The sequence below is a fragment of the Camponotus floridanus genome, unplaced genomic scaffold, assembly GCF_003227725.1.
Source record: "Camponotus floridanus strain SB8 unplaced genomic scaffold, Cflo_v7.5 scaffold96, whole genome shotgun sequence".
Lineage (NCBI taxonomy): Eukaryota > Metazoa > Arthropoda > Insecta > Hymenoptera > Formicidae > Camponotus > Camponotus floridanus.
In genome coordinates, this window is record NW_020229867.1 from 361,291 (window position 1) to 382,911 (window position 21,621).

General features: G+C 44.8%; 1 protein-coding gene across 4 annotated transcripts in view; it reads left to right on the forward strand.

Moving 5' to 3' along the window:
- Positions 1 to 21,621, forward strand: part of LOC105249424 (zinc finger protein castor homolog 1) — a 101,402-nt gene that overhangs the window by 42,471 nt on the left and 37,310 nt on the right. For 3 of the 4 annotated variants that reach the window (XM_025415068.1, XM_011254874.3, XM_011254875.3), the window contains exons 2-4: positions 8,685 to 8,752; positions 9,683 to 10,131; positions 10,216 to 10,510. In XM_025415068.1, the coding sequence (XP_025270853.1) occupies positions 8,722 to 8,752; positions 9,683 to 10,131; positions 10,216 to 10,510 (775 nt within the window). In that variant the 5' untranslated portion in view covers positions 8,685 to 8,721. Of the gene's footprint in view, positions 1 to 8,552; positions 8,572 to 8,684; positions 8,753 to 9,682; positions 10,132 to 10,215; positions 10,511 to 21,621 lie in introns of those variants that run through there. The other variant, XM_025415069.1, reaches the window with a different exon arrangement.

Below are 21,621 nucleotides of genomic sequence, written 5' to 3' on the forward strand. Positions count from 1 at the left end.
CGAAAGAAAATATGATAAACTCTGATTGTGTCTCGCGCGAGATATAGCAGATATCAGTCTGATATTTCCAACCGGTTTGAGGCGATGGGACGCAAATTTGCATCGTGAATTTGCATTTACGCTACTAGGTAGGAAGGAAGTATAAAAGGAGAAAAAGTTAGAGAAAGAAAGAGAGAGAGAGGGACGTGGAACTAGGAGTTTAACGGGATCGCGCGTAATCCAGAAAACTCGGACCGGATTATCTCGCTCCGTCATCGACGGGCTTTGTCGTCGCGGAGAAACCAGATTTTTCCATTATTCATCAGGAGCCGAGCGCCGGCCGTCACGTAGCGATTGATTTCTTATTGATTTCTTGCGGCTCGCTATTAGGAGTCAATCGAAACTCGTAACCGATCTTACACGCGCATCGCCGATAAAATGTCCCTTGACAGGTACTTGCCAGGCGTACAACCAGGCAAACGACACAATGTATCGTCCCGCAGAGAGGATTTCCCTGTCTCTTTGGTCGTTCCTCGTTTTTGTAATCGTCACGTCAATCTGTCCGATCCAAAAATAGCATCTAATCAGAAATATAATAAAATTACGTGTTACACGTTGATGGTAATAATAATAATTTAAATATCTGGAACGTGTGTATCGTATATACCGAGTGCCAAATGAAGGCAATCGGATACGAATCTGAACTTCCGTTAAACACGAACGAGATTCAGGGGAATCGCACATCGCGAGACGATCTGAAATATGGACGATCCGACACCCGAGAACCTCGAAGAAACGATCGTGTTGTGACTTGACGAAGAAAGCGAGCATTCAACCTCCGTTCAGAAGCGTTTCTTCAGCCGAGGAGACGTTGCGTTCGGTTCCATAAAAAGCGGCTCGTGGAAGCGCCGATCGTTTCGCTTCCTAAGTGTAACGTTTGCGAAGATGGCTCTAATTGGTGTTCGAGGCTGATGAGCATATACGCGCAGAATTTCCAACACGTTCCTCATCTTTTTCCCTCTCTCTCTCGCGAAGATGTTTGCTTGCGAGACGCTTGCTTCCTGTGCGATGCGTAAAAGCAATTAGGAAAGTATTTCGCGATATTGCAAAGAAATCTATCTACAAGGTCGGCTAATTTCTGAAAAAGTTAAAAATTTCTTATAAAAATTTTTGTTTTCTATATATTTTTATAATTTTTTATATAATATTTTCTACATAATTTCTGTATAATATATTTCTATATAATATTTTGTAATAATTTTCTACGTAATTTTATTTATTTATTTATTTATTTAGTTTTATAAAATTTTAAAGATTTCTTTATTGAATAATTACTCTCTTGCCGCCTGTGAATAAATATTCCGTTTCCTTGCGTTATTGTTTCAAGCATTAATTGTGTTGATAATTGCTGGCTTGCTCTCATGCTTGGGGAAAGATAAATCACATGTGTGCTGCTTCTTTTTCAAGATCGTTTCAATATTAAAATCCGCGAACGAAAGCGCGGCGCATCCCTGTAATGCGGCTGCCCCCTCGTCGTTACCAGCAATATGGCCCCCTTTTTTAGTGGAAGCCACCCCGAATCGAGCGTGGCCAGACCAGTCCAGGCCGCTATAAATCTCGGAAGTTTTAATGCCTTGCAGCCTGCAAGGCAGAGCCCCTTCTCCTTCTCCCCCTCTCATTTGCCTTCCGCTGTACCTCTCCCCTCTCTTCTCTTGCACGTCTAATCCCACCCCTTACGCGTATTTGCATACGCGCATAATAGCGAGCGTGGCGCGGCCTACCCTTTACTATTAATTTTATAAAATCGCTCGGGCCATTCCCGGTCGCGTTCCTCCTGCCTTATTTAAATAACGGATTTTTGAAATCTCGTTTTCTCGGCGATCCAAAAGGAAATAGGGGGGACATTGCGTATTCGGGCACGTGTGTACACCGGCAGACTCCAAATCGTCTACAAACAGCTCTGATTTGAATAAATTTATACAATTAACATAAATTTTATATGTTTGTGTATAAATATATGTGCATGAATATTTAAATTTTAATTAAATAATTCATATATTAAATTGATTGAATATCGCTACAAAAAAAAATTTTTTTAGCTCAAGAATTTTTAATAGAAAAGTTATTTTTATTCTTTGAAGGAATATTTAATATTTGATTGTATTTAAATATTTTAAAAAGGTGTAAAACTTTTCCTTGAATTTATGATGAACGTTACTTATTTTTTTCAATTACGAGATTATATAATTTACATTCTCTTCTTTGGCCAGGGTAATTATCTAAACAACAACTTTCTTAATTCGAAAAACATTGATTTAGAAGCTTGAACGTTTGACGTGTATAAAAGACTCACGTGGCCTAACCATTCTATTAGTCCAACTTACGAATCAACATCCATCGATTAATTACTCGGCACTCACTCGTTAATTAGTCTTAAAACCTCCCGGAGGTAGAGCCCCGAGCATAAGCTTGTGACGATTAAGCCGAGATGACTCTGACGTTGTTCCCACATCCAGCGAGAGATGAAGATTCACCATTAAGACTCGCTGGTCGTCCGCGGCGGTCAACAAATAGCCACATCACTGGAAGAGGCCTATTAGCGAATTTAATTCCATCGAGATTCCATGTGCCCTTTATTGAGGTTTAAATTAAAATTTGCAAACTATTTTAGCGTCATTTTAAAGTAAAGTAAAAGAAAAATTGAAATACGTAAAAACATTTTTTGAAAAGATTATAAAGAGTGTATCTAGGATTAATGAAACATTCAAAGAGATGATAAATTTTGAGAAAATTTATAAGCTTTAAAATATCTTATCCTTAATAGCTTCACGTTTCTTTATAACGTATTTTATTTATGTTTGAAAAAATATTATATAGCATGTGGTAGGCAAACATTTACTTTGGGATATAAATGAATAATTAATTTCCACTTCTTTTTGGTTATTTCATTTTAAAAGTTGATTTAATTTTATTGCAATTTTGAAGTAGATAATTTTATATAATGGGAAAATCCGCAAAACAATAATTTTTGTTTGAAGTTAGAAACGTACAATAATAATAAAATAAAATAAAATAGCTTCACGACGAACTGAAATAAGACTTGAAAATCATCTTTCTCCGCGTCCGTCGATTTTGTCAAACCGGCGTAAAATCGCGCATTCGAGCTCACTCGCTCGCGTCTATTAAGACGTTTTAGCGAGAGCTCTCCTTTAAAGGCCCAAAAGTCCCCGCCGTCGCCGCGCTGGGTTCTACTTAGAGCCTAGATGGCGGCTTAACTACCGTAACCGTATCCAGGTCTAAATAGTCGGAGTTACGCTAAGTAGCCCTAACCAGATTAGTGAGTCGTTGCGTGCTCTATTTTTAACGGCGCGTACGTACAGAGACGTGGCCGAGGCGTGTTTCACGGGCCGGGCCGGGAGCCGGGAGCGGAACGGAGGTGCCGATGAACGGGAAAACGAAGACAGCCGAGAGACAACGTCGCGCTTTATCTTAATCCTCGTAAATGGAGCGTACCCCCTCGCGAACCCTCCCCCTTCCTCTCGCCTCACCCCGGCCGTCCCCGGGTAGACCGCAATATTTCGCCACTCGGTATCGCGTCGCCGTTCTCTTCCGAGAAGGAATTCTGGGAGGCGCGAGAACGAGAAGGAGAGAAACGATCTATTACGCGTTTCATCTCCGATGAGGTGATCTCTTTGCGAGGTGGTCTCCGCGATGGCGATCCTCGGATGCGCGCAAGCCAAACACGTCGAAACGCGAAACTCGGAGCCCCGAGACTCTCTCGTCGTCCGATTCTTTCGACGCGGCGCGAAGTCCAAATATTAGAAGCAAACATCCTTCCGTCCGGCGCGACGAGGGCCGAATTTATTTACACGATGCTCGACCATTAAACGCCATCCACTTGTCTCGTTGGTCTCGCGGAGGCTCGACGAGGCCGAGAGCCGAGAGCTAGAACGAAGGGCGCGACGTCGGGGTATGGGGTATAGGCGGGGGGGGGAGGGGGGCAGGAATTTTATTTCCGCTCGCATTAATTTCAAACGACACGCAGAAGACGCGGTCGCCACAAGGCGCGGCTTGAAATTACGAATATTATGACTTGAACCAGTTCTCAGAATTCTATGTTTTTCATTCTTTAATCTCGCTCCTCTCGTGTTTCACACCATATCTTATGAACACACTCGCCTTCTCTCTAGCCCGTTCTCCTTATACTTCCTTCCTCGGCCTCTCGATCCGAGAGCAAGGTAGAGAGCGGCAGAGCCGAACGCGCGAAGGAGAGCGCAGAAGCCAGTCGTCCGGTAATCCTAATACAAAACGGAAAAGCGTTTAAAAAGAGAGATACAAGCTGCGCGAGAGAAGAAGAGCCTGCGTTTTATCTTAGTCACCGATGCTCTCGAGACGCTCCGCGACACGTCGACTTTGGCTGAGCAACAATTTCAAGCCCTTGAATAATAGCCGAGTTGTCTATACATTGACAAGCTGGATTTTAAAAGATCAGAAGATTTAAATAATCAAATATTTTTTTTCTTTCGAATAACGCAAAGTCGAATACCTCGACGATTTATTTATCTAATATTCATTGTTAAATTATGCTTCGTAACAGTAAGTAGTTTAATAACGCTACTCCTATAAAGTTACCGTTCGACAAACACGAATCGAGACCATTTTCGGATCCAACGCTCGTCCATCCAACGCATACATTTCGATATAAGTCGGTTATTCGACGACGTGTCGGTTTCCGGCCCATCGTCCCAGCACGATAGGGCGATTAATGTACATTTTAAGCCGTCGGTGGCGAATTTGAATAATCTCCTGGTATTCCGCAGCAGGCACTCCAAGAGCCGCGGGGCTCCTCCAGCTCGCCGGGTCTGGCAACGTTACGTTCGAGTGTTTGACGAACGAACGCGTTACGAAGTAACGCCGACTTTTTTGTTTCCTCTCTTTCTGGCATCGGCATCAGCGTCGAGCTATGTCGAGTGGTAGCCCGCTCTCACGGACCAGCCCGCTGTCTCGTACAGTTTCATCCCGTCCCGACCCGACCCGTCCCCGACTCTCGTCCCGTTCTCGATGCTGTCTCCTTCGCGTGAGTTAATATACTGTAACTGTGCGCGATCGATCTTTCCAAGTTTGCGTTCCTCCAAGCATGTACGCGCGATGAATATCCGGAAGTGTTAAATCGTAATTGCACCGAGAAACCGCGCGACTAATGTACTTTATTCAAATCTTTCAGCTTTATCTTCATTTTTATCATTTTATTTTGATTATTCGCTTGTAAAATACGCGCATAACAGAGGCGCATCTCGAGAGAAAAATACAAATTATGTCTAAACCGCATCCGTATTATGGGACCGCAGAAATTACGCGCGTCTTAATTACTTACGAGATGTACCGACATTTTACAGTTTCTTTTTCCGCGAGTCGATCATTGGTTTAGATTCACGAGCACCGATGCGTGACGTGTTTTCATTAGTAAAACTAGTAACGATTTGTAAGTATTTTTGCAATTACACGAAACAAGACTTGTCAATAATATCGATCGTCAAAGACGAGAACTCGTCGAGCAATTTGTCGAGAGCCGTTTCTATAAATTGGCGATTTAATATGCCCTATCTGCTACCGTTCTCACAGCATCCAGTTTTCCATTCCAGTTTGCTCGTTAAACATTGCAAATAAGAGACAAGAGTAGTATTTTAATTTCCAAGAGTAGCTTTCAGTTTTTTATTTTGACATAATAACTTTAAACCTGAAATATCAACCCCTTATATATCTAGATCAGCATTCGAGAATTTTAAAAATTGTAAATGTCTCTTCCGAAACGGAGAGGCAACGCAATATGCGATACGTCATAAATGAATCCTTTTTAGGGGTTGAAATTTTTATTTTACCTCATTTATAAATTTTTCGTTCGCGTATCGATCATTGGACCAAGAAGGGGTGGCCCGTTGGCGCAAAATTCGATCCTCAGACGACGAGAGACGGTCAGATCCCCGACAAGGAGACGGTGGAGATAAAGATTTTCGTTCACGGTCGATCTCCCGCACGCCCTGCGATTCGACGATACACGTGTTTGTGCGCGTGTGTTGCGTGTGTCTGTGTGCAACGTGTGTACGTACACGAGAGGGTGATAATGTATTCAAGGTCCGCCCCGTGATCCACGTGGTGGGGTGAAACGGGGCGGCCCGCGCGCTATAGGTACTCTGTAACAGATGTTAATTATCCCTTCTGTATAGCCGGCGAAAAAAGGAGCTCGCGCTCGGCCGCTCGGACATATCGCGTCCCGATCGTGTACGCCGTGCACCCCCCCCGTGCTCGTCGTCGCGGGGATATATTCTCGCGGCTACGCCTAGCGCGCTCGCGCCAATCGGAGGGCGCGCTCGACTTCGACCGACCCTACTGCTGATTATTCGCACAGATCTTTCGGCTGAAATCTGTAGATCCGAGGCAGAAATAACAATGAGCGAGAGTACGTTTAGGTGGAATTTTATTGCGCGCTGTCTTCATCCCCCTCCCCTAAAGAATCTTCCTCGCGACCAGTTGTACCAGGGTGAATCCAGAAACAATGATTGTAGGGTAAAGAAAGGATGGAATAAAATGATATAATCGCGTGTACTTTTGTTCGAATTGTGCAGAGATTTTGCAAAGCAAGGAAAATCACACGTGCTTGTATCACGATTGAGATTTGTTCAGAGTCTATTCTATGAAAGTGGCGTTTAAATAATACGTATCAGTATTTTTTAATGTTGCTTCTTTTAGTGTGACGGGTTACTCCTCGTTTTATTGACTGAAATGAATAAATTCGATTTAGTTTATTATATTAGAAATAATATTTATGGATGCTGAACCTAATTTTGCAGAAAATTGGAAGATAATAAAGTAATGCTTTTTTAAAATTACATATATTTCTTATGGGAATTTATTCATTTCATAAAGAAAATATTGATTACTAATATTTAAAATTCTAATTAAATTCAGTATCTCTCACAAATATTTTCCTTTTGTTAAAAAAGATTGAAGTTATTTGATTCATTAATTTGATGAAGATCACATCAACTTTGAAAACTTTGTCATTGCTGTGAATGTTTCAATAAAATTTGAAAGACATATTTCTCAGGCACGATATTTTCAGAAAATACATAAAAAAAGATGAATTTTTGATCCCCTAAAGTAGATTGAGCTCTCAGAATTCAAGACTCAATTTTGCCAAGGAGGACACATGTACGTGTATCGGGATGACAGCGACTTCTCTATTGACATTGGCCGACTCAGAAACCGCGAGGGTAGCGAGTTGATCTTTCGAGGACCGGTTGGTCTGAATGGCGCGGCCTGTCAATGCGCAATACAATTTGCGCTTGATCGAGGAGGCAGTAGAAAGCCCTCGTACATCAACCGCGATCGGCGCGACAGGTTGAAATTATCGGCGCGTGTCACCGATTCGAGAACCCCGGCATGACTCCTTGATTTTACTGTTAATTATTTGCGATTCGGCTCTCATTAACCCGTCGTGATTGGTAATTATCGTTGGATCTCGGCACCACATGACAGGCGAATATCGTCATGCGCGCTTCAGCGATTTCGGTTCACGAGAGAAATTTCATCGTCGAGCAGAGGGGGAGGAAAGGAGGGTCGTTTCTCGCGTAAAGCGACAACAATGAAGCGCGACATTAATAAGAGAGCGTGCGTTACGACGAAGGGCTACCCATCGGTCGCTCATCGCGACGCATTCCCGAAGGATACGGTCCGGGATCGAATGAAATCCCCCGCACGCCGTGAAAGGCAAACGGCCATGCGAATCGGCGCGACTCGTAGGCGATCGTTGCGACGAAGACGATGACGATGAAGACGAACGAGCGGGCGGCAGAAGCGGCGAGGAAGTCATTTTCCAACGGATTGAAATTCCATTCCGCCGTTTCTCATTGCGGGAGAACCGAACCCGAGAGAGCCATGAAATGACAGTTAGTGCGGGTATAACCCCGTCGAGATAAACCCTTTCGATTGGCCGGACGTTAATGCTTATCATGTCGCGCGTCCTTTTATTGTTGCTTTCTCATTTCGGATTTTTTCCCCTCCTCGTCTCGCCGGCTGTTCTCTCTCCTCTCTTTTCTTCCTCGGATCTTCTCCCGCGTCGCGCGCGCGTCCGCTCTCTTTCACCTTCCTGCCATTGCTGCCGCCGCGACGGCGTGTAATGGGCTTAAAGGTCTGCATTCCAATAACCGAGAAACGAATTGTCGTGCGCTCGCGCGTTATCGCGCCAGGCTGGTCGGACTAGCGGCTACCAGGGCGCTCGTATATCACCGTAGCTTTTGTTACGGCGACGTGCCTTTGTTTTCGCCTCGTTTTCGCGATTCTCTTACAACGACCGGCCTCCCTCCTCCAGTCTTAACAGACCCGCAAACATCGCCGGCGAGCGTACGTTGTCGGGGAATAAACGTCGCGGACTTTATTCGAATAGAATAGGTCGATCGTATTGCGAATCCGATATCCCGCGTGAACGAATCGAGATTGACTCTTACGGCGATTGTGACTCCTTCTCCACTTGGCGCTGCGTTATTTCTCATTGGATTCCCGGTGAACGTGTGTCGGAGGACAGTGCCGCTCCTCGTAAGTGTGTGATTCTCGCGTGTCAGCGGAACACGTGGGAAGCGAATTGGCAGATCGTTTCGTTTCAACTCGCGTTTGAAGCCTGATCGACTAACATGCGTGTTTTGTTTCAGGATGCGGTGAACAACCGGCTGGTTCGCGAGGTTCGAGATGTCCGCCGTAACCAGCCCGTATGGCCCCGGTAAGATGCTCCTCGATTCGTCAAATATTAAAAGATTTATTCCGTACGAAATTCAACAAGTTCATTTGTATCATCCTTAACCCATTCAGAATGAATTTTTTCTGTAATGTAAAAAATTATTGAATTAATTTTTATTGATGCTAAGGGTTTAAAACTACGAGATATATATATATTTTTTTTTTCGAGATATGTATATATATATTTTTTTAACTATATATATATTAATAACTATTACACATGATTTTAAAGTTCTTGTGCATAATTGTGTACATAGGGTCTGAATGGGTTAATACTCGGCTCTCCCAAAATCATTAAAATGTCAGAATTCTTCCCACGTGAGATTCATATCCGAAAGACGTCCAGAGCGTATTCCAAAGAATTTTTCGGACGAAGAATGTCCTCAGAATGTCCTCTGAACGTCTCTTAGACATGCATGCTGCGTGGGTTAGTAACATATTAATAATAGTTGAGGGATTGCAGAAACTTGCAAACATCTCTGATTCATCTATGGAATAAATAAACGTCTGTCTCCACAATTGCGCGAAGAATCGCGCCGTTAATTTTACAAAACTATATGGCGCGTATATAAGCCACGGTCGTACCTAGAACGTACGCTTAGCGTTTGAGTTCGCGGGATTATAATTGATGCTAAAAATTGATATCTATTAACTGTGATATGAGAAACACGCCATCGCGCTTTGAAACGCCGCGGTATGGAATTAGTGACTATCGTCGTCTCATCTTTGCGATGCAAAATACCGAGGCATTGCTCGTCCAAATCGTTTCTATTCTCATTCTGACTCGTTTGAGAAGCTGCAGGTCCGGGATGGCAAAAAAATGAGACAAAGCAGCTCGTCTTGCGCACGTGTCATTAATAAATCGATAAGATTAGCGCCTAATGAGATGGAATAAATTTCGTTTCTTCATCAGCGGAGATGCTTTCTGATTCGGTCTACAACTACGCGACGACCCGACGGGGTGCCGCCGATCAGGACAGCGACTCCCAGTACGAGGCGCAGGCCCAGTTGCAGATCACTAGCAGCATCCAGAGTAAACCGCGAAACAAACGGAAGAACTTCAAGCCCATAAGCAGCCGGATGGCGGAGGTATCGGACGAGTCCGACAAGGACGATGACGAGCCGGAGGTCGTCGAGGAGAGTTCCAGCGAAATCCTCGAGTACGAGAGGAAGACGATGCTGCTGCCGGCCGAGGATAGATCGAAGCAGAGGCTAAACAATAACGAGGTCAGCCCGATGGATCTCTCGGTCGCCACGAGACCGCCGTCCTCCGAGGCCGATGACGATAGCGCGGACTCTCTCAGGCACAAGTTCATCCTTGAGCAACTGAGATCGCGGAAGTTGTACTCGCCTGGTACAGAAGTAAGTGTTCCATTCATTAATCCTTAGCTTCCGGGAATTATCTAAATATTTGCTGTCTTGTAAATATATATCTGCAATTTTCAGGCGAGGAGTCCAAATTCCGATTCGTCGGAGAGAAGTGGGAGCGGCGTCTTGGACGCAGAGTCGTCTCGTCTGGACGATCAGGACACGCAGTTTGAAGATGAGCGGGGCAACGAGGCCGACGGCGAGGCCGAGATCGAAGAGCGGAAACCCTTCGAAGGCATGAGAGAGTACGCGGAGTCGACGATGCAGGAACTTTTGGCGATCTATGGGCTGGCAGGAGGCGAATTGGCAAAGTCGGTCAGCAGGCAACTGCCGCCCACGTTTCTCAACCCGAGTGTTGGTCAGCAGACTCAAGGTAAGTGGACTCGAAAATTCATCGATTATCGATTTAGACCAAATTGATATAATTCGTAAAATTTCGATATAAAGTCAAAAGTTGATTAGTTTTTGGAATTGAATATTTTTGAATGATTATTTCAAGAACCGTCGAAACAACTAAAGTCGCGATTCCGAATAGAGCCGTTCAAGCCATTTCGTCGAATATGACAATTGTAGCCGCCCGCATTGTCACTCGACAAGTCGTTAGACAAATTGGAATACGCGGATTGGTTGGCATTGTACGCGAGGTTGGCGCAAGATTGATCGTTGGCTACGCGACTGGTTGACATTCGCGATCCGGCTTGGCCGGAGATCAATCCCGTATCTCGTTTCTAGCTCGAGAATTATCGATCGACGAAATTTCGACTTGATCGCACGTGCGTCGCTTTCCGCAAAATCGCACCGGATGAATTAACATCAGCGAGCATTCCGTTCTCCGACGACTCGTCGAGAGTCAGCAGCCGCGCGATTGGATGCAATATGAATTAGAAGCTCTGCCGAGCAGCAGCGGTTACGTCAGCCGGCATCGCGATAAACGAATGCACTTTTCGCGATACGTCGTGCACGTCGTGGATGAGGGGGCTCGTGTTCTCGCCGGCCGCTTTCAGCCGGGACTGTACGTGCACCAGAACAGAATGTAGCACTTACATATTGCCGGTGCATCGCATATGCGCGCACGTGAATATGCGATGGCTCGAGCAAGATGGCCGACTTATAACTCATAAAGTCGGTCGGTCCCGGACTGCGCGAGCTAAGCGACCCGCGATCGATGGATGCCTTCGAGATCAGCCAGCGTCATCGTTTCCCGTTGCACGCGGCGGATCAGCGTGGGTTGACGCTCTCGAGAATTCCCTGCGGTCAGGAATTCTCGAGTCGCTTTGACTCGCGCGATTTATTTACAAAATGTCGAATACGATTCTTCAAACGTATCTCAGAATTTTGCAGATTAATTTGTTCAATTTGAATAATTTTAATCTTGCATGATTTTGACGATTTTTCCAGCAACGAAACGATACACGCAAACTATTATTTCGAATGGCATGTTGCAGTGTTATAAAAATGCGATATATCTAATTAAAATATGACAGGTGATGTATTGTGCTATTACAAGACTATGCGATATAATATCTGGTTAAAATATAATATGACAAGGATCGAAGCGAAGAGTGTCCCCCGCTCCTTGTCATCCGCTTTGCTTCTCACCGCAAGCGCTTTGCGTCTCCCTCAACTGGTCGCCACCTACGTGCAGGTGACGAGAAACAAAAGCCGACTTGTTGCGGCACGACGTGATCGTTGCGATTGATACAAAAAAAAAATCACGCGTAATTTATCATGTAAAAGAGCTTGAAGCGGTAACGCGTCTTGACAATGACACGGTTAGAAACGACGACGACAAAAAATGGAAAGACGGCACTTCTTAAACGAGAGTCACTCGCCTCCGAGGTTCACCTCGCCTCGAATAAATATCTTACATATTTGTCTCTTCCACTAAGGATACATTATCGTTTCGCGTTGATCTCGGAGAGAGTTATTACGTGTATCCCTTATTGGTATATCTAACATCTGGAATCGGCTAAAAGTCAATTTATATGCTCGTGACCTATATAGTCTCCGCTTTTAAACATTTGTTAGGAGCGACTGTCGGATCAATCGCGTTGGACATTCCGTCCAACTCGCTCCATTTCACGGCGCCGCGATATTAAAGCGAGAGCATCGAAGGCATAGAAAAGATGTATCCCAGTGTCGTACAATCGCTGCGCGAGGGGGGGGCAGGGAGAGGTGATAATCCGGGCGCGAAGAAAAGCAGAAAAGTCTCGTCTATGCGCGCGGACGAAAGAGAGACGGCGACTTTGGAGGGAGGGGAGGTCTGATGAGGGATCTCGAGGAGGAGAGAGGGAAGATACCGCGGTGCCTCCGTGAACCCATTAATCATTCCGCCCGGATAAAAGGCAGCAAGGATGAAAAGAGAAGACGGACAGTCGGACGGACAGCGGGCAGGCACGCAGCAGAAGGAACGGATAGAAAGGAGACGCGATCTTTCCTCTTTCTCCCGAGAGAAGAGCAGCTTCCTTCTCTGCGCGAGAGGAGCGCGCGGGATCATTTTTTATTTTTGTCCTTTTCGAAATTCGTCGGACGCCTGGCCCATTGTCAGGGGGAGCCCGCGGAGACTTTCGAGAGACAGGCCCCCTCTCGTGGGCCCCCGGGCACCGGTCGCACCGGGCCAGATTCATTAACTGATAACGCGATTCTCCCGGCTCGATTGCGTTTTTTAACGATATCCGTCCGCGGCATCGCCTCGGAAGAATGATCGTCGAATGCCACCCGTCGGGCGAGAAAATCCGCTCCGTCTTCGAAATCGGCTCGAGCCAACGATCGACGGAGATATCTTTTTTTCTCTTTATATTTATATATATATATGTATGTATGTATATAGATCGTCGTTCAATTTAGCGAGGCTTTAAAAGTAATGGATATTGTACCGGATGATTATCTACTCGAGGAGATACACACGTGTCTGGTCGAAAGGAGACAAGAATTATTAGAACCCGAAACTTCCTTCCATTTAGTTGTTTTTGGATCTTCATCGTCACGCGCTGCAAACCTCGGTGACAGATACGCGCGCGTGTGTCTCTTTGAAAAGCCCTTTGAACAAAAAGTTGTCGTTTCAAAAAGCGAGGCTTCTCCTCGGAAGGAACGGCCGCTGCGAACCCTTCGTTAAGAAACTGAATTCAAAAAGCCAGCCAACTCGACCGCTATTCAACGAATCTGTCGTATCTGCTGGTCGGGTTTAATTCGAGACGCGCTGGTAGCGAGAGGAAAGAAACGGGGAATCGGTGATATTGAGGAAGAGCGGGGGAAAACCAACGGAAGGGAGAAAGGGGAAAGAGTTCAGATCAGTCTGGTTACGAGCTTTTATCTCGCTCGGGCACGTATGAGTTGGGGTACGATGGTTCCGAAAACGAATCGTCGCGAGATCGAAATCGGAGCTTCCTCCTTGAGCGGGGACAAAGAAGCCCAGCAGCTCCATGCTTGATGAGAGACGTTGAAAGACTTCAGGTATTCAGCCGCTGAATTCGTGATGTCTTTCGATGAGTCTTACGCGAATGAAAAACTGGATAAGAATTCAAGATGGGCCATCATTGCCATTTCCCAAATAGCTTCCACTCTTAAGAGAAAAACAGCTTCTACTCTACGACCTTTTAAGCTGCGATTTCCCATGTTTATTCAGATTTTCACGAGAACACGTGAAATATATGTCTCGCACTCGAGACGAGAAAATATCCCTTGCCGCGTAGGACGGAGAAGAAGAGGAGAAAGACGGACGGATCTTGCGAGACGTTGATCGGCGCTGGATTCCCTCGGTACCAAGAGATCGTGAAACGTTTTATGAAAGCTTTTATGAAAGGCTTTACGAGGCACGGACCGAACTGGGGCCCCGGGTTCTCGCTTCTGCTACACACGTGCTGCCACGACGATGAGGAGGCCCCCCTCTTTTCCCCCTGGAACCCCGCGGGGCCCTATATGCGCTCACGTCCTTCCTCCTCTTTGTCTTTCCCTCTTCGCGCGAACAAGCCACGGTTTTCTCTATCGATCCTCGAAAGTGCCTCGTTTTTCATCACGATCGTCATATCCGTTGATACTTTGCTCGTCGATCGCGTCCTTCTCGTTTTTTTTCCTCTCTCGTTTTTTTTCTCGTACGCTTTATTCTTCTCGGACGTACTTCATGCACATATTTTCCTCGATTGAGACTTTTTCGCGATAGCCTGTGTTAGATTAGCGTTTCGCGCGAGAGCGGAATATCGACGTTATTTGCATAAGAGAAAACGAGCGATTCCCCATCTTGAATTTTCTCATTTAATTCAATTTCCTCAGAGAGCTTTTTGCTGCTGCTGCTGTTTGTACGATCGTCGCTCGCGCCGCGTTGACGTCCGCTTCCGGGTCAATTGGATCTCCTCGAGTTTTTTGTTCTCCAATTAAGTTCTGAGTCAGAGAGCGGCGATGAAGGAGAGGAATGGCAAAGTTTTATCGACGTTGGACACGGTACAGTCTTTGCAGTAGCGCGTATCTCTGCGACGATTCCCTACGTAACTCTCGAATTTTGCCTATTTCTTTTTCCTTTTTTTTTTCCTCATCGATCACCGCGATTGAAATCGTTGACGAGCTTGCCGCGTCATGAGTCGATTATTTGCAAAGATTCAGAATTTTTCTCCGCGGTTATAAATTGACGTATCAATGAACTTTAACACGGAGGCCTCGACAAGCAGAAAAGCATAGAACGGTAATCAAGTTAAGTCGTCGAGCTATTATTATCCATGAGAGCGAACGTTTTTTTTTGTTTTTTTGCGAAATCATCGCGGATTACCGTCTCTGAAGCATCGTGAAAGATTAATATCATGGAATTTCCGTACATCGTAAAATTTAAAAGAGCAACAAAGTCCGACAAATTTTTCAGAGTTACGAAGAACCGAACTAAAATTGAAAACGAAATTTACAATTTGATCCGTTCGCGAAATTAATATCGAGATGGAGAACGGAGGATAAAAATGAAGAAAAAAGTGGACCGAGATATTACATCTCCCGTGAAATCCTCTCCCATTCCCGTTCATTCTCCCCGCGAGCGTTCTCCTTACTCCTTTTCCTCGCGGCATCTTGTTTATTTTGCCCGTCAGCTCGCTGACACTTGGACATTCGTTTAAATTTAGAATTCAATAGGTTCCTTTTACCGACCGTACTTTCGTGCCTTAACGGATTCCCCGCTCGACGAAGATTATTTGTTTAATTCCAGCTCTACGTCGATCTCTCGCCGTTTCCCGCGATTCTCGTCCTCGTCCAATGACTGTCAACCCGGAACTCGCTTCTCCTCCTCCTTGTCCCATTGCCATTTAACTATCTCGAGTGCGTTCTTATTTTCTTTCTACGGCCTCTCCGAATAAACCGATGAGAAACACCGTACGGCCTCGTGCTTTTCAACGGTACCTTAATTATCATTCTCTTATCTCTTTGATTCTTAATAAAGAATTATCTAACATTATGACAGTCTTTCGATCGTAAGTGCGCGTGGAACGTATAATAAAGTGGTTCTGTTTTGAGATGTTTCATCAAACGAAAGACAAGTCTGTCAGGATACAGGCAGAGATCAAGTATAGTTAGGCAATTTAGTTTTAAATTTAAAATTGGTTTTAAATTAAAACACATGTGATGTATCGACAATATTGCGTGAAATACCGTAAAGTTTTGTTTAGTATATAAAATAATTTTTTAATTATTCCTCACTCAATATCTTTTCCGCCCGAAAAAATCTGGCGATGATAAATTTGATAGATTTGATAAATTTTCTCGATGACTGGCCAACTCTTAGCCGATACGTTTCCCTTTTTTTTTTTTTCGATGCATACTTGTCACTTTTCTCGACACGCGCGACCCAACACGAGGAATATCGCGAAGTAAGTGCACCGATCGCTTTATTACTTTATTTCCTCCGTGCATCCACGCTCACGTCGCGCTGGCGAGGTGCGAGTTTTACGATCGTCTCCTTTTGTATCCGTCCTCGCCGACGCAAACGCCGGCGACAAGTAGTTCTCGTCGAGTCAATGGATCGAGATCCGGCGGACACTCGGTCGTCTCACCGCATCCTCGATAATTTTCTTTTTACGAGTACCGGTTTCGCGTATCCGCAAGATTAGCCTCAGTCATGTCCGAGCTCGAGAGAAATTCCGTACTTGTGAAAACTACTTTTCACTCGCGACTGACCATTTCAAACGTTGTATTCGCATTTTTATTGAAAAAAGATTGCGTATTTAATATGCTACAAGTAGACGTTATCTAGAAAATTACATACTTTGAAATATATATAATTGTCGCGAGCAAGATTTTTGACGGGTAATCGAGCCGCTTATTAGAAACGGGCGACTGGTTTTTCTCAAGATTTCTCCGAGATTAGTCGATTAGTGCGTCGAGATTAAGGTTGCCTTCCCGCGGATGACGAGAAGATTTCTATTTCGCCCCCTTCGTTCGCGGCGCTTCTTTATTCTCCTCGCTCGCGGTGTCGATAATCGAATGAAAAAGGTGACCTTCCATTAGCATTTCCACGGAGACTCTGTAGGCTCGATTAATTTTTCAAACGTTCCCACCTCCGTCGATACGTACGCTGAGATAGGCAGAACCAGCGAGAGGTGCGCCGTGGCCGAGAAGGCCCATTAGGCCTCACGGGCGCTGAAGCCCGTGGGCCCCTTGTCAGTCTCCGAAAACCAGAAAGTCAGCTTGTCAAATTAATCACGGATGACCAATCCATCAGGAGGCATTCCTAGCCGAGGAGGATCTTCGTTGTTGTTGTCGTCGTCGTGACTCTGTCATGTTCTTCTTCTTCTTTTCTTCTTCTTCTTTTTTTTACTCTAGCTATCTCGCGGCGTTGGCCTCTTTACCAACTCGATAAACTCTCCAATTGTTCCAACTTTTGTGAGTAGTAAAAATTGACATTGATTAGGGAAGGATAAGTGATGAGAAGACTCGGAGATCATCGATAGTTCATAGAGATTACACCCTTTATATTCTTCTGTTGCTCTGATTTCGAGGTATATCTTGAAGTACTTTGAAAAGATGATGCGATGGACAAACGAGAAAATAAGAACGGGCCGTCTTGTGGGAGTGCGGATACCCGAAAACACATGGCCGGTACAGTCGGGGAAAGAAGTGTAATCTACTTTGCGAAATTTCTTTCGAATGCACAATTTCCCTCTTTATTCTCGTTCGATTATTTCGTCGCGCATTTGGCAATCGTGCAAAAGTTTGCCGTGTGCCGTTGCCAAGTATTTATTACTGTCAATTGCCAAATTAACGGTTCACGAGTCGACTTTAGAATCGATCGTCGCGGCAAACGAGATTGAACGAAAACATAGTGGATCGTTTATATTTAAATCAATGTCTCGTGTTCAGCATAGTCATCGCGTTGTCTCTAATAGCCTCAAATCATCGTCATCGATTGCGCTCTGATTCCAATTATTTATTGTCGGTTTTCTTGAAAACTCGATTACGTAAGACAATAATATTTATTATCTTAAGACATTAATATTTATAGTAGAGAAATTTTCTCGGCGATGAACAACGAATGTATAAATGTTGAGAGTGAAATATCGCCGACTTTCATGAAGAACTCGTTCGCGTAGAGAGAGAGAAATTGCGTTGCTCGAGGGCGACATTGCCAAATAAAGGGTTAAGGACCATGCCGAAACTCGGGAGTCTTTTATCCGGGCCCGATGCGTCGGATGATGCAGGGGAGAGAAAAGACTCGCGAAAACCAGTTTGTTCAACCTAATACGGTGCCTGTGGCATCGGTGGTCTTAATGAACTTCCACCTCTCTCTCTTTCTCCATCGTTCTCTCGCTCACGCTCGTCTTTTCCTTATCCTTTTCGCTCTTTCGGATCCATCGGTCCAAAAACTGCGGATTTTCCGAGACGAATATCTCTTATCGAACGGTGTTAGAAGAGCAGGAAATGAATCGAGAAGGGTCGGATAACTATTAAAGAAGTATCAGTTAAATACAGCGGACGACATGTCCTACCTTGCATCGGGAGATATGATTGCGATTGGGAGGAGAATCTTTGCTCGGCGAGAGTCTTTCTCATGTGCAAATACAGCGGAGAGCGTTACCGACAGCTCTCGGATCTGTGCATGCTTTATGAAAACATTTCTCGCGGAGAACTTGCTCGGTGTTCGGGAAAGGGAGGAGGAAGATGAGAGACGAGAGAGAGAGAGAGAGAGAGAGAGAGAGAGAGAAGCTCGCGCATTAAAACTGGCCTAATCTTAATATTCAAATTCTGTGGCAAAACCACGGTGGACGGAGAAAGCACAAGCGAGGGAAGGCGACAAGGACGGGACTGAGAGAGATGGGTAGGAACGAAAAGAGGAGAGAATGGCCTCGCATAACCGATTCTCGAACTCATAAATTTTAAATTATGTCAAGCAAAAAGAAAGCACGCGCGATAGTACCCGACCTCGGATAAAATAAGAGGAATGCACGGGGGCACTTCTTTTTCCTCGTTGCAGCCCTCGGTGGCTCCAAAAAAAGACAGATAGACACACCAACCGACTGAGTCGTGGACGCGAATAAAGGCTAGTATTTCAGAGAAATTATTTTAATTATATTATTTTAGAACATATTTTACTTATAATTAGTAAAATCTAAATATGCTCTTCTACATTTTTTATTTCATTTCTTCCTGGTTTTTATATTTTTAAAAATAATTTAGAGAGATATTGATATATAAGAAATATATTATTAACATACAAAAACAAATTAATAAAGAATAAAATATATTATTTTAAATATAATATCAATTTTTTTAAAACAGTATTTGCACCATGACTCTGCTGACGATATTATTAATTCCGATTGATTTGTATGTGTTGGGCAATCGGAGAAGGTATATTTTCCCCTCGTCTCATTCGTTCAAACAAGAGAGAAAATCGTAAAACTCGCAGCCTTGGCAAAAACGGCGAGACTAAAGGCCACTGTCAGGGAATTATTAGGGTTTCTACGTCGTAAGGCCCCGCTGGCAGACGGCTAGCCGTCGGTGGAGAGGGGGAGGGGAAGGGCTCATTGCCTCGACACGTTTTCCATACGCGAAACCGCTTTATGGGGCTCGCTACGAAATTTCAGGGGGCCCCATTACCGTGCGTCGGGAGGGGCCCCGTCGAGTCGAATTTCCGGCATTAATTCGACATTATGCGATATTCAAATCTGTTCCGTGGAATTTTTTCAGGCTAACGAGATTCTACCCCGCTCTCCCTCCACCCCTCGGTGCTTGCCCTTTCTCGGACCCAAGCTCTCGTTCCCCTCTCGATACGCGAATTTTCGAGCTCGCTCCATTATAGAAAATTGCGGAATATGCCAGAGTCCCATTTTCTTCTTATTGTCATGATAATTTTGCGCTGCCCCTGCCTCCTTCCCCCCTGCCTTGTTTCTGTCATCCTACACGCGACAAAGCGCACCTTTGCGATCGATACCAATTATTGTCATTCATTCATTCTACTTGTTTGGTAGAGATTCACCCTCGTGCAGACGGAACGCGAATATGAACTCTTGCTTATACGAGACAATTGAACCTTCGCACTTTTGCTCCTCGTCTCGCAGGTCGACCCTCGGTTGGATCGGACGCGAATCAACAGCGATCGGACGACGGAGGTTGATCGCGCGCTCGCGCGCAAGGACCGCCGGGTAGCGCGCGCGGCGCTCCTTTGTTCGCGGCCAGTTTCATTTTTCGAGTATGGAGGATAATTAATCTTGGGTGGGCATAAAAGGGTTTTCGGGTTCGGCCACGAGAAAAAATGAGCGCAGCCCGGGCGCAGTTCGTGGCCGCGGCCAGTTGTTCGCTGGCCCCTTTTTTCTTCCTCCCCCTTCCTCGCGCCCCTCCTTCCCTCGGGCCCCTGCAACTTCCCCCTCTCTGCCCCCGTCTCTGCCCCCGCGCTTATTTCTCCCTTCGTTCCCTATCTCAACATTTCTCTCCCCCCTCTTTCTTTCTTTCCCGATCTCTTTTCCCTTCCGCTCTTTTCTTTCTCGTTTATCCATTTAATCGCCTCCCACGCATAACGCCGCGGGATTCTAAACTGCCATTTCGTGTTTTCGACTCTAAAGCCCCCTCCCCCGCCCATCCCCCTAATATCTAACGTATGACGACTACCCCTCTTCTCTCTTTGCCTCTTGCTCCGTTCTTTTTTCCGGAATTTGAGTCAATAAAAAATCGCTTGGAACAAAGAAACGAACGGCCGCCAATTTCTCACCGGATAATGCCCGGGCCCATCGGTCCCGGGGAGAAGGCTAATCACGGTTGGGCATCTCGACTTCTGTTAGGTGTTAAAAATGAACCCCGCGGGGCCCTGAGTTCTTTATCTCGCGGCCGGACCACGCAGCTCTCTCCCTCGAGATCCGAGCGCGCCTCGAGACGTTAAATATTAAAATTTGGAAACGTTATACCCGACTATATCCATCTAAGATTCCCGCTTTCGAGGGAGCGCAAAGGCAGTCGTGATAAAAAAATGTCAGAAGAAACATCGGTGCGCATCAATCCTGTTTCTGCAACGAGGCGATTGGTCATAAATCTGACATAAATGCGTTTACTCGTTACTCGTTTCGCGTTGTAAACACTGTTTTAATCTTACGGATCGCACATGTTAAATCTTTGCTTTACTCTTTATTAATTCCTTCTAATAATTTTAAACTAATTGCGATGTTATATTAAATTATTCTTATATATCCATAAAGGCTCAGAAGAAATTAACTGATTGTGAGACACATGAAACAAATCTACACCATCAAAAAAATCGTTTGCCATTAAACATACTCGATTTAGGGGCTTGAATATACCACAGGGGGTTTCTCGTGAAAGATTAAATTTATTTGCGATATCGATTATGAAATGTCGATGGGAAATGGGGATGTCATGGAGATTTCGAGCAAACTTGGCTCTCCTTCATAATTCTCATCAGGGTACATCGAGGCTGTTTGGCATGTCGAGTGTTATCCGTTACTCGACGATTTGGAATCCCCGACAAACGGTTGCGGACGTACACAGGCTGCTCGCTTCCGTTGACAATTCCGGGTTGGACGAGCCCAACCACGTATGCAGTCAGGCACGCGTAACGCGAGGCTTTTGAACGCGCGCGTGTTTCGTTACACGACGACGAAGCGCTCGAAATTCGATTCTGGCAAGAAACAAGAAAGCCGAAGCTGCCGGTAGGTAATCTTACTTTTGTGTTTGGAATACCGAATTTACGTAACGTGCGCGGTACGCGCCTCGCACGGAAGAATCGCGTTGAAAAGAACCGCAGGCGGGAATTAATTTGTTCTATTTCGATTATTTATCAATTATTTCGATATTTTCGATATTTTCCGGTATGATTTATTTTAGAGAGATCTCACATCTCCATATATTTTTTATTGAAAAATTTCTGTTATATATATTTTCTATTATATATTTTTATATATTTATATATTATACATGTATTTTTATTATATATATTTATTACATCTATTTCTGTTATATATTTTTATTAGAAGTTTCTCTTTATATATAATGATTGATTTGTATATA